The following is a 13,046-nucleotide window of genomic DNA, read 5'->3' on the forward strand; positions in this document are numbered from 1 at the left end:
TACCCTTACTATTATATGAAAACTTAAGAAAAAGCATTTCTTTAACTTCATTGTGATTATTACACACAAATATGTATTAAGTGCTGAAGACAAGCTTCATCAAAAAAATTAGGAGTTTGGGATTAGCAGATACAAACTACTATACATATAAAATAGATAAAAAACAAGGTCCTACTGTATGGCACAGGGAACTACACTTAATATGTTGTAATGACCTATAGTGGAAAAGAATCTGAAAAAGAATACAGACATATCTGAACCATGTTGCTGTACACCTGAAATTAAACAACATTGAATATCAACTATATGTCAATTAAGAAAAAAATTCATGGCAACCACACTTTTTTTTTTTAGATTCTTAATGGAAATCAAAAGACCTTCCTTGTACCTTCTGTGTCCTTTTTGAATGTATAATTCTCTATTATCATATCCTATTTGATTTTCTTTATAGCAGTTATCACTATCTGAAGTTTATTCCTTATCTATTTGTTTACTTGTTTACTGTCTTGTCTCCTCCTCTAAATTACAAGGTCTAAGAGACCAGAGAGTGTTACCGTCTCATTCATCACTTACTCCCAACACCTAGAAAAGTACCTGGCACACTTCTTGCCCCACTGACTGAGTAAGTGAATGCATTCAAGTCCTAGCAGAAGTGGTGATTAAATCAGAAGACTTATTTTTAAATCTGTACTTTGGTCTCTAGAACAATGAAGCTAGGCTGACTAATGTCTAACCTTCAAATGACGGACCTTCAGTTTTGTTATCTGAGCAAAATTTTTAGGAAAACAAATAATCATGAAAGTGTAGAGTTCAGTGCAACCTCTGACATGATCATGATAATCCATGATGATGTGTCTAAAGGCCCTCCCACTGGCCTGGCTCACAACAGACCTCCAATTAATGAGGCTTGTTGTTGCTATTAATTACATAGTAAATAGATTTCTTAACTTTGAGGTTTGTTTTTGGTTTTTGTTTTGGTTTTATAATCAAGCCCTCACTGGTATATTATATTCATTATTATAAGAAAAAAGAAATTTAAAGATTCTCCTAATTACACCCATTTTTGAGCATAAGAAACTAGCATATAGTTATTATGAAGACTTCATAATTACTGCATTTTAAAAGAACTGTTAATAAAGGAGGATTCATGACAAAAAATAAAAATAATATTAAGTCAGGTTTTAAAAACCTATTTCTTTTTTTGGAGTTAGATACGGTAAGGCAGCTATGAAGGGAATATGTCAGTTTTTTATAGCTCAATCTGTTCAGATTCTGACATAAAATGCATTGAAGAAAAAAGTATTGGTCACCACTGACCAGGAGTTCCTAAAAGATGTCAAGGTCATGGTGAGAAGGTGTTACAAATTTATCACCACTTTACAAGGATATATTGCTAATATATGGTTGACCGAGTTAATAAGTGTAAATAAAGGCTTCAAGTCTGTGTCACCAAAACTGCCTGCTTCTGAGAGACTGACACTGAGGATAAACAAGGACACTGACGTTAATGAGCGGTGAATCTGAGAGCTTGTTTACTTTGAAAGCAGATTCTTCCTGCTCACACTTTTCTATTCTGCTCTATGTCAGGCTGCCACCTTGATGACTCTCCTCTACAGAGCACATCAAAGGTGGCTGCCAAGTTCAACACGCAGCGTTCAAACACTGGGTTCGTCATATTGGAGACTGTGTATGGGGTGGGGAGACAAGTGGGGGAGGGGACTGCAGGGGAAAAGGGGGATGGTGAAGATAGGAAAGAGCTGGATTGGAGGTCCTTTTGAAATGATATAGTTGGCTCTACATTCTACAAAATACTGAATTTTGACAAAGTATACTCATTCAAGACAAAGTATACTCTTGAAGCCATGCTAGTTTCTCCCCAGATATTTCTTCCTTTTTGAGACTCTTGAGGTTTGGAAGGTCTTCTGTATATTTATGGCATTTTTTTTTGAGGACGGGTAGGTAATCAGGCTTATTTATTTATTCTTTAATTAATGGAGGTACTGGGGATTGAACCCAGGACCTTGTGCATGCTAAGCATGTGCTCTACCACTGAGCCAAACCCCCCTCACAATTTATGACATTTTTAAATGATCCAATTTAATCCCTACTGGGCTTAGTTCCAAATATGTGTGATATAATTTTATTCCAGTTGGAACTCATCAAGGATCTTATGTCTTTTACCCTTGAGGAGGTGAATTCCAGTAATTTATTACCCATAAAGTGAAATATCAGTGCCTTTCTTTTGCCTAATAACCACCTCTTCATGCTTCACAGGGTACCGAACCTCTAGACCTGGCACAGGTGTCTCCCTGCTGCCGCCTTTTCCATCCCTCTCTGTCTGCATCATGCAGTTTGAAACTTCATTAGACGTCCCCCAGTGAAACGCCAAGCCCCTCAAGAACAGGGGACTGTGTAGCTAGTGTTTATACAACAGACTCCCCCATCTCTCCCGCTTCCGACACCTTCCCTAGCCCCTCATACAGTTCATAACTACTGGTGAACTGAGCTACGCTCTGGAACGTGGGTCAGTCTCTCTATACTGCTGACCCTTTCTACTCTTTCTGATCACGTTTCCTTGCCCTTTGAGAAATCCTAATGCTTGAGACGTCTGCAGAGGGAAACACCATCAGTGCGCAGCCCCACTTCTCTCGAGGGCTGCTGGTAACCCTGCTGTTAAGTCTTTTTGGTGGGCTTTGACCAGAGCTTCAAACAATATTCTAACTTTGAAGCAATTAAGTTCAAAGTGAGCTTATGCTGCTGTATTTCAAAAGCAACTCTGGACACAGAAAATTTTGGTCTTTTTGGCCACAAGAGTAAATTGTCACACAAAACCACTATTTTAATTCTAACTAAAATTCATCACAAACACATTTAACATAATACATACAGAAAAAAAATGAACATTCTTAATCATTTCTCTTTTTTTGGTTTTGAACAAAATGACCACTTTCTATTTGTGTAAAATGGAGGAAACAAAATGTAACATTTTTAACTGGAACTAATAACTGAATAACTTAAAAGTGGACCAAATAACAAAAAAAATTATATTGGGCTGTGTGTTAGAAGTGTATGGCAGATGGATAAATCCCTAAACAAAACATCTGACAGTGGCCATTATATAATAGTTGATACCCTGAAAAGCATTTTCTTTTCCAGAATACAGAAAAGCTTAATTCTATATTCACTGCTATTATACTTCCCCGCCAATTTGAAGAAAATCAGTGATTCCAATCTTGGATTTCACAATTGGCTTGTAGAGCCAGTACATGGTGCTTAAAACAGCACCAAGGCAGATTATTGTGTAATTATGGTAAATGCCAAAATAATATAATTAATCTTAACCACTTTACTAAAGTGTCTTGGAACAAAAAAAGACAAGGCAACATGTCTAAGCACATACAGGATTTTACAACTAAGAACACTTCAAAAATTCTGAAGAAACAAGTATTCAACTTGTAAACGAATTCAGCATCTTTGGACACAACTGAGAGTAAGTGTGAAAAACATGTGCTACTTGCACTTATTAGAAACGGTGTCATTTAGTTGACTGTTATCAACAGGTCACTAAAACTTAAAGTATGTTCACCATGTTAAAGTTATAAAGCCAGTTTTAAAGCTAATCATTACAGTTGTTCTAGCTGTAGGTTCCTCGGTTTCCGGGCCCACGACTTTATCCCTCACATCACCCGGCACCTGTACTGCCTACCTGAACAGCAGCTGTTCAGTGAAAGCTTAGGACTACTCAGTGGTCATATGGCTTGAACAGAATACCTTCAAATAATCACAAATAACGGGGACAGGAAATAAGTCTTTTCTGTTACTAGGTCAACCCCCCACAGGATGGAACACTTCCCCCCAAATATTTTCAGACTGGAGGGAGTTAGAGGAAGGATGGAGAAAGTTTAGGTGAGCTTCTGAAATCAATTTGCACGCTTATGCCAGTGAAGTGCGGCCTCCCCCCCCTTTTTTTTTAATCATTTAGACAATATGTGACAATAGATGAACATACAGGGGCATTTAACTCTGCCTTTAAAGTTATCCTTATTAGGGGAGATTTTTTTCCCCCCACATTTGATGTGATTTCTCTTAGCCCCAATCACCTTCTAAAACTGATGATATTTAAAAGAAAAACACACTAGAAACCTTTTTCACTGTTCCAACAGGATAGGATCATTTCCCCCGCAAACATCACAGAGTCACTCTCAGAAGCATACGTCCCAGCCTCAGACTCGTATACATTTTTATAAAAGAGCTGATAAATACTAACTTTGAGATTGGATAAGCAGTTGTTGAGGAAAACGTGCCACCTGTTCAGGAACAGCTGCTTCTGGCTGACACAGAGCAGACAGGTCACCAGGGGGTACAAGGCCTGAGGAGAGAGCAGACGAGGTCACAGGATGATGTATATCCCAACCAACCAGGTAACACACGCTCTCAGGACCCACTCCCCATCCATCTCCCTCTGTGAGCGCTGAACGGGCCAGAATACACAGGATGCTTTATCACACACCAATGCCCAACGGGTGCCGTGCAGAGGTGGGGATTTTGCAAGTGCTTTCTGATGCCACTAGACTAATCTAGAGTTATGTATAGGGTGCAGTGAGCTTCATGTATCAGGAGAAATCTGATTCCATGATTTAGACTTCCCTTATGGATTTTAAAAACAAACTTCTCAGAAAAGCAAGCAGGAAGGCACATTCGTGTTGAGAACGTCGCCGGCTTCGTTGCTCATAAAAATCTACTAGTTTGTCCCTGTCTTAGAGGTAGGGGTATATATTTTCTTTTGCATGCAATCCTCCTGTAATTAAGGACGCTTCCTAAAAGAAATGTTATTGCATTGGTAAATCCCACCAAGACAAATTTAACCACAGGAGGAATTTGCTTACAACCGAATAAACAGAGGTGCTACTGTGCTTTCCCTGCCTAACTGGGCATGTTTCCCGCAGCAACTGGAGAAGACGGAAGAGCTAACGGGTGGCCACCCAGCAATACCTATGCGGAGCCCACCACTATTTTGCTGAACCAGATTAACAGGCACCTTTACGGCTCCCCCCAGATTAGGGCTAAGGAAGACTGAAACAAAAATGTAACTGGCCCTTCCCCTAAACTTGAATTAGAGAAAAATCTATTGTCATAATGAGAGTCAGTGCTTCACAATCCATTAACTTAGTTTTTTCTTATTAACTTAAGTTTTAAACTGACTTTGAAATATTGCTTCCCTTGACGGCAACTCTAATTCCAGCTGGTAATTTAAAAACAAAAATAAAAGCAGTCACAATGACCACAGAATGTAGATAAATGAGGAAATTTGTCACCACTCCTGGCAAAGCATGTCTGAATACATGACCAAATAATGGTGGTCACGTTCAGACGTTAAAGACTAGCAGAAACCATGCTAGTAACCAGCTAGCTAAGGAACCTGCCTCCTCCACACGATCACAATTACAGCTGGTATACCACCCGCCGATTCATAAGCCAGAGCTTTGTTTACCACTGAGGGCAAAAGGTTGTGCTAATTTAGAAGACTTTTCTATGCTGCTCTTCGGTCCGAAAGCATTCCCCCAAATTGTCTTCTCAGCCTTCGGAGAATCTTTCCTCTGGGCACCTGTGTCCCAACTCCCTTTCCTGCCTGGTTCCACTTTGATTTGATCAGAATGGGAATTAATTACTCAAGATTTCTGAGGATCAAGTAGAGAAACTCTTTTTATAATCTTTAGCCTTCAGTTTGGAAAAAACACTCAGAGATTAAAATAAAAGTGAAGTGAAGCCAATCTTGAAAATAAACAATGGAATCCTTAGGACTAGAGGGGTCACCCGAGGCGACATGGTTTCATCTCCTGACATTACCACAATTCAATCATGGTCAACACTAGGTGCAAGCTCCAAGATTTGAAATGCTGCCTCTTTCTGATGGAGCTATAGTAATTCTCCCAGCTGTGGAACAGTTAACGACTCAGACTTCAGCCTAGGAATTTCAGTCTCCATAGTTCTGTGTTCTGGGTTTTCTCATAGTTACTAACCAGGGAATGCTTCTTTCGAGAAGAAAGTTCCAGCGTGGTATCATACAGGCTTTCGACGAAGTTTCTGAGGCAGGGAACGTTTACTTCATTTTTGACAGCCTGAAACAGAGGTGCGTGTTCATGTTATACTCATGAAACTGGTGATTCTCTGATCCAATCTGAAGACGTTCTTAAAAATGAAAATGTAACTCACAGCCGCAACTGGGACAAGAATTTCAACAAAAAGCCCAGCCAAGGCATGCTTGATGTCTTTGTCTTTGACCTCGAGGAAGTAATGTGCACATTCCTAGGAAGTAGAAAAAAGAGTAAAGGGAGGGAGGAAGATTGAGATGTGCACATAAAATGTACATGAACACATTTAAGTAAACATATCTTAAGTCAATCATACCTATTAACACAGTATATTCTACACTCTATTAAAATGACTAGATTCAGGCATTTATATTTAAGTTCACAACAACCTTCAGTGACATTTTGCAAGGCTGGTTTTCTCACTCTCTCCAAATCACTACGCTGAAAGGACAAAGCACCTATAACCAGCAAGCAGATGCGTGAATTGGTTCCTTCATTCATTTCCAACAAATTTCTATTGGCTACCTGCTGTGTGGGGGGCCCTGGGTCCTTGATTAATCCCAAACACAGAGCCCCAGAGAAGGTCAACATAGGAAAAGAGGCAGAAGACACTAAACTTATTTTAGGCCGTGACAGCCCCCGGCACAGAGCTGTCTACTTGTTAGCCCTGACATTTTAGGTGTTTATTATTCACAAGTTTCATGAGCAAGTCTGGAATGCCTCCCTTCCCCACCTCTGACAAGGGAGCCTTTGGAACGAATCCTCAAGCAAGGATCTCTTTGCCTGTGGACTCCTGCCTACGAAAGGGTATTTCTGGTTGCCCAGGGAATAATTTATTAGAAGATTTGCCGTGTCCTGAATTCTGCCAGCCCCTTTCTCTTCCCTGGCCTTTAGGGCAGTAAATTACTGTGGTCTTTTTTAGGTGTTGTTTTCATGGACGAGTCCAAGGCGACACGTATTTGTGATGACATGTTAGTATCTGTATCCACTATTACCACTTATTTTCAGTCAACATTGGGACCATTGCCAACAACAGTTACTCAGGTCCCCAGTATATCAATATCATACTAAGACATCAGTCCAAGACAGGCGCTGCCAGCACGGAAAGTCTTTGAGACAGTTTTCCTGATCCACAATGGAGCTTGATGGTTCTCAGAATTGTGGGCCCTTTCCTATGTTATTTTATATATGTATGTAAGTACTGTCTCAAATCGTCATTCAAGTACGTAGATAGACAAATCGTTAGTATGAAAGAGAGAGAAAAATAGTTAGCATTTACTGAGTGCTTATCGTGCGCCAAGAATGCCCAGAACCACCTTCTACAGTTAGAGTCACTGTTCCTACTTTGCAGACAAGGTAAGTGAGGCTGGGAGGGGTTAAGTGTGACTTGTCCAAGGTCACAGAGCTGGTCAGCACTGAAGCTTGAATTCAAACCTAAGAAGTTTGATACAGGGCCTATATTTTTTTTAACAGCTTTATTGAGACATAGTTCGTATATCATGCAATTCACGCATTTAAAGAGTACAATTCAATAGCTTCTAGTATATTCACAATTGTACATCTTTCACCACAGTCCAATTTAGAAACTTTTCATCATCCACGAGAGAAACACGGCACCTGTTAGCAGTCATCCCCAGCCCGTTACTCACACCCCCTTCTCCAGCAAACGACACAACTAACCTACTTTCTGTCTCTGTGGATTTGCCCATCCTGGACATATGCTATTATTAATAACGCTGCCACGAACATTTGCATGCAAGTTTTTGCGTGGACGTATATTTTTATTTCTCTTGGATACTGCACCTAGACTTGGAATTACTGGATTATACAGTAATTCTAGATTTAAACATCTGAGGAACTGCCAGACAGTCTTCCCAAGCTGCTGAGCTGTTTTATATTCCCACCAGCAGAGTATGAAGGTTCCACTTTCTCTAAATCCTCAGCAACAGGTGACTTGCTGTTGTCTGTCCCTTGGATTATAAAAGTGGCACAACCTACATTCATAACCCCTGTATCTACAATCTTCATTAAGATCCTCACTAAATCTAACTCACAATAGCATTAGGGAAAAATCCCTTCAAATACTAAAGTTCTATAAAATCTAAGAGAGCTGTGTATTCTGGGAAATCCTCATTAGCAACATTCTTTTTTTTTTTTTAATACATAATGGTGAACACTGGGTAGACACCTAAACCTGTATGATTTGGTTGATTTTTAAAAATTGATTCCTTTTTATACTATGAATAAAAAAGGATTTCACTATTTAAAGTTCTCACGCCTAGAAATGTTAACATAGCCAATGCAATGCAATCAGTCTGAAAAAGTAAAAACTTAGCTATATTTATTGACAGAACAATGGCAGCCAATAGGTAAAAAAAGAGAAAAAAAATTTCACAGATAAGATTTCACTGTACATCCTACTCCAAAGATGATATGACTTTAAAAATTAAATTATGTGCCTTAAACGCAATTATTTGGTTATGAAACACTTTAGGAATCACCGAGGGAAAAAAAGTAGGGCTTTTTCCCACGTTGACAAGTGAATGGGTGTTCACCTCCCAGGTCTGTTACACTGAGGAAAGACGCTCACTTCTCCTGCCCAAGACATTACCTGCATAAACTGAAGAGAGGCTTCAAAGTCTTCCACTGGATACATCTTAATTCGAAAGAATTTCATCCCCATTATCAAGCTGATGATGCTCTGAACCACATAGGGGCTCTGCTCTTTGTGCCGTAATTCTTTTAGCTCTGCCATAAATTTCTTCTTCACAGCAGGGAATCTAGGAAGAGAACATGAGTGACTGATCAAATAACGGGTAGGAAAGTGACTGTAATAGAGGCGTCCAGCGTCTGGGACTGTCAGGGCACAGTGATGGGGGTCCTTCGAATCAGGTGAGGTACAGTGGCTGTCCTCTTGTAAAGGTTTTGATACGGGGGATTTGGGAAAGAATCCAGTCTCCTCCTTTCTTCTCTTATTCTGTCAGATGCTCAACCTCTCCTTCAGCCCAGGGAGAAGACCCAAGGTTATTCAGACTCTTTCGGAATGGTCTAGCTCTCAAATTGAGCCTGACGAAAAGCTTCATTTCCTCAGGCTTAGCAATTTCCACCATGTTTACAGACCCCAGAGGCCTGAAGTTTCCAATTGTGAACAGGCGGACAGTAACATACAAGGCCAGGTATTTCTGATAATGACAGCAAACAATGCCAAGTAATATTCTTACATTCATTTCCAAAGTTTTCTGTTGTTGTTTCTTTTATAGTCTTAGGCTAATGATTGTTGAAAAAAGTATTTTTAGGCTGAAGGAAAATCTAGCAATGGGAAAACTCAAATCATCTCCAAAAGCTGACTAACTCTCCACTACATGCATGGGATTTCACAAGTAAAAACTCACAGTCCCCAAGGAGCTTAAGGCATTTGCATTGTCTGAAAGTAAAATAATATTAATAATTGATAATATTAATTACAACAACATTATCATATAAGATTAAAAAGAATAGATCCCAGGAGGACAGAAAGCAGCAGCAAATTCTCTGAGCACGTAAGATCACGAACAGACAAGTTATTCAAACACTTTCCGAGATGGTTGATTTGACTATTAGTTAAAAAAAAAAAAACAGGGAAAGCATTCTAAGACTCACTGTATTTTTTCCTGAGACAATCAGCCTGAGTTTCCGCAAAAGATCAATTAAGTAAGAGGGCATGATCAGAGAGGGTAACTATGATTCCACAAGTTAAAGGCCAACTAATAGAATCCCAGAAGTTTGAAACGACAACCCTCGACACCCCAAAGTAGAAATTTCAGGACATCTAAAGTAGGTGTAAACACACAGGTACGGCTTCACCAAAAGGCACAGCAAGGGGTGTATGACTGGTAAGTTGGGTGTCAGGGGCTTCGTGAGAGTCGGCAATTTTCTCATGCTTGGCTTGAGTGGAGGAGGTTATGTGATTTTTTTTTGATAACAATGTGTTAAAATTGTATTTTCTAAACAATTTATGAATTTTTTTTTGTTTGCTGCATATAGCAAGAAAAGATTTTAAGGCAGCAATGAAGCAGAAGATGTAAATTTATTCCAGCATCATCATTCTTTTCTACTTCTTATAGAAAAAAAAGATGATGATGATGGTGAAGATGATGGGGATGGTGATGATGGTGGTGATGATGTTGATGGTGGTGATGATGATGATGGTGGTGGTGACAGCAGCAAGTAGACATAAAGCACTCATAGTATGTGGCAAGTTCAGTGAGCTTTACATCTAGCAACTCATTTAGTCCTCACAACAACTCCAGTAGATAATGTGCTAACGTCACACAGCACATAAGTGGTGGAGCCAGAATTTTAACCCACGTGTCTGGCTCTAGAGTTCCTACTCTTACTCTCTGAGCTAAATGATGTCTAGACCAGTGATTCTCACAGTGTGGTCCCCAGATCAGCAGCATCAGCCTCAACTGGGAACTTGTGAGCAATATACATTCTCTGGCTCACTCCACACCTGCTGAATAGCCTGGGGATGAGTCCAGTGATCTTGTTTAACAAGCCCTTTAGGTGATTCTAGGAATAACAATTAGATGCCCTTGTAAGATGTCTTACGCTTTACCATGCACATTATACTCTTTCACATTCTTATCTTCACTACAATCCATTGAGTCAGGTAGCAAGTGTGTTTCCATTTTATGAATGATGAAACTGACCGGAAGATCAAAGTGACAAAGATAAGACTCAAACACAGAACTTCTAATCTGAATTCCAAGAATTTCCACTATTCCGTAGCTACCTCAGACAGTCACGAGCTAGGAAGTGCAGCCCCTGCCCTATCTAGAATAGTGTACAACTTGATTGGGAAGATGCAGCAATGTAGCATTGCCCAAAAGCCATGTGAATAATAACAATTTTAAAAACAATCATTATTATTATTTTTGAGGTGTGTTAGCTTGTGCCTGGGACTTCGTCTGGATCTCTCTGATCCTTCAGGAAGGTTAAATGCCCCAGACCAGATCACTCTCTCATTTCACATGCTTTTTATGTGAATAATATACTTAAAGAGACTAGGGGGCATTGGGGAATGAGGGGCTTTTTCCTTCTGGATAATTAGGGGAGATCTCACAGGGGATTTGTGTTGGGGTGAAGGGTGAGCTGAGGTCTTCAGGCAAAGACAGGTGAAGAACAGGAAGCAGAAATGGCACTGCAAAGCAACTGAAGTGACACTTTCGATCAAGATTATAAAAATTTAATAATTCCCAACCCTACTAGATTTTTTAACATTACATTTTAATTCAAGTTAGTTCCAAACACTAAAAAAACTATCTATGGTTTTAATTTTGAAATGTGAGTGTTTACAAGGACAAAGATAACTTTACAGATTAGAGTTATATTGTCTATTTATTTATTTATTGAGTTATATTGTTTTAAAGATCACATGATACTTAGAAAAGTGTGTTTTCCATTGCTAACTCACAACTGAAACAAGGAGAGGTAAGAAAAGGCAGGTTATTTGTACGCCTCACTATTTCAATATTCTCATGAGTTAGTGGCTAAAGTCTACTTCCCATTTAAAAATAAATATGGCTATCTTTTACTTTAAAAAGCTCCAAGTGACATAAAAATGTTATTTTAAAATAAAAATAACCCAAAAAGCTATTTGTGCTTAAAATCTATTTTCCCTTAAAGTAATTTTAGGAAAAAATTAATTTCTTTTTAATGACCATGACTTTAGTGTTTAGTATCCTTTAGCAAATACAGTAACTAAATGATTACTTGGTCTTCTGCTTTAAAATGTATAGTATATACCATTAAAGTGAGAGTATAAGAATATATACATTAAAATTATATCACATAAAGAGAGAGTAGTTTTGAAATTATGAACTTTATAAACAACTATCACTATTTAAATGAATATACCAGATTTTAATCAAAGAAACTTACCTTAAAAAAATCCAATTTTAACTTAATTGACTGAAAAAGTCAAGGTGGAGATCACTTAACGGCAAAAAAAAATTTTCCCCTTAGTGATAGGAATTAAGTGCATTATCATTAGTAAGATGAAAATTGGTGATTCGGCTAAAACTTAAAGATCAAACTAAGCATTAATAACTAAAGTCATAATGAAGAAAATATTTCATATGCATTACCACTGGGATCTAGATATAAAGTCTAAAATTACAATTGCTCCATTACTCAAGTTTATTATTTTTTTAATGATAACCAGCCTATACTAGCTAGATAAGCATACATCCTTTTTCCCCCCTGAGATCAAAGGGAGCAGTAATTTTCTAAGGCACCAATAAAGTAAGGATCCTGGTATACTCATGAGAAGAATGTACTGTGATGATTTGTAATATGACACCAGTTGAAGATTATACCGTCTATCAATAAAGATTAACTCAGTATTGACTGGTTGAGAATCTATCATTGTAATTACTATTTATTATGGTAAGAACCCACTGGCCAAGGCGTTTTCTTGTGACTAGAAAGTACTGGAGCATTGTTCAAATTGAGGCATTTGTTATAGCCTGCTGTTGCAGAATTCAGACAAATATTGACATCATGAAAATTAAAAAAGCCACTGTTGGCAAGAAAATACTGGCTTGGAGGATCATAAATCTGACCTGATATGGAAATTCCCACAACCTTAGAATGTTGCTTAATTATGACCATGCTTCCCAATTCATTCTCCAACAGTTCAAAATCAATGTAGCTAAGGAAGCTCCTTCTATAGTAACTGACACTGTTATGCATAATGCACAAAAACTAAGAAAAACACAAGAAGTCATTTTTGGTATATCAAATTTTCCAAATGATTATATAAGACAGTTATGCAGGGATAATCACAAGAGAATTACAAAGGAACATGATGAGATTTTCAGGGTTTGACAAATCGGCCAAAACACATATTAACAACTCATTTTTCTGATCTTTTCTAGGAATGAGGTAGAAACACATGAGTTAATTTGCCAG

The 13,046-nt window shown here is 38.5% G+C and overlaps 1 protein-coding gene across 5 annotated transcripts in view; it reads right to left on the reverse strand.

The window, feature by feature from the left end:
* FRY (FRY microtubule binding protein) overlaps positions 1-13,046 on the reverse strand; it is a 361,507-nt gene that overhangs the window by 120,606 nt on the left and 227,855 nt on the right. For all 5 annotated transcript variants that reach the window (XM_064493224.1, XM_064493223.1, XM_010994182.3 and 2 more), the window contains 4 exons: positions 8,704-8,872; positions 6,214-6,306; positions 6,021-6,119; positions 4,268-4,369 (listed from right to left, as the gene is read on the reverse strand). In XM_064493224.1, the coding sequence (XP_064349294.1) occupies positions 4,268-4,369; positions 6,021-6,119; positions 6,214-6,306; positions 8,704-8,872 (463 nt within the window). The remainder of the gene's footprint in view (positions 1-4,267; positions 4,370-6,020; positions 6,120-6,213; positions 6,307-8,703; positions 8,873-13,046) is intronic.

This window comes from Camelus dromedarius, chromosome 13 (genome assembly GCF_036321535.1).
Source record: "Camelus dromedarius isolate mCamDro1 chromosome 13, mCamDro1.pat, whole genome shotgun sequence".
Lineage (NCBI taxonomy): Eukaryota > Metazoa > Chordata > Mammalia > Artiodactyla > Camelidae > Camelus > Camelus dromedarius.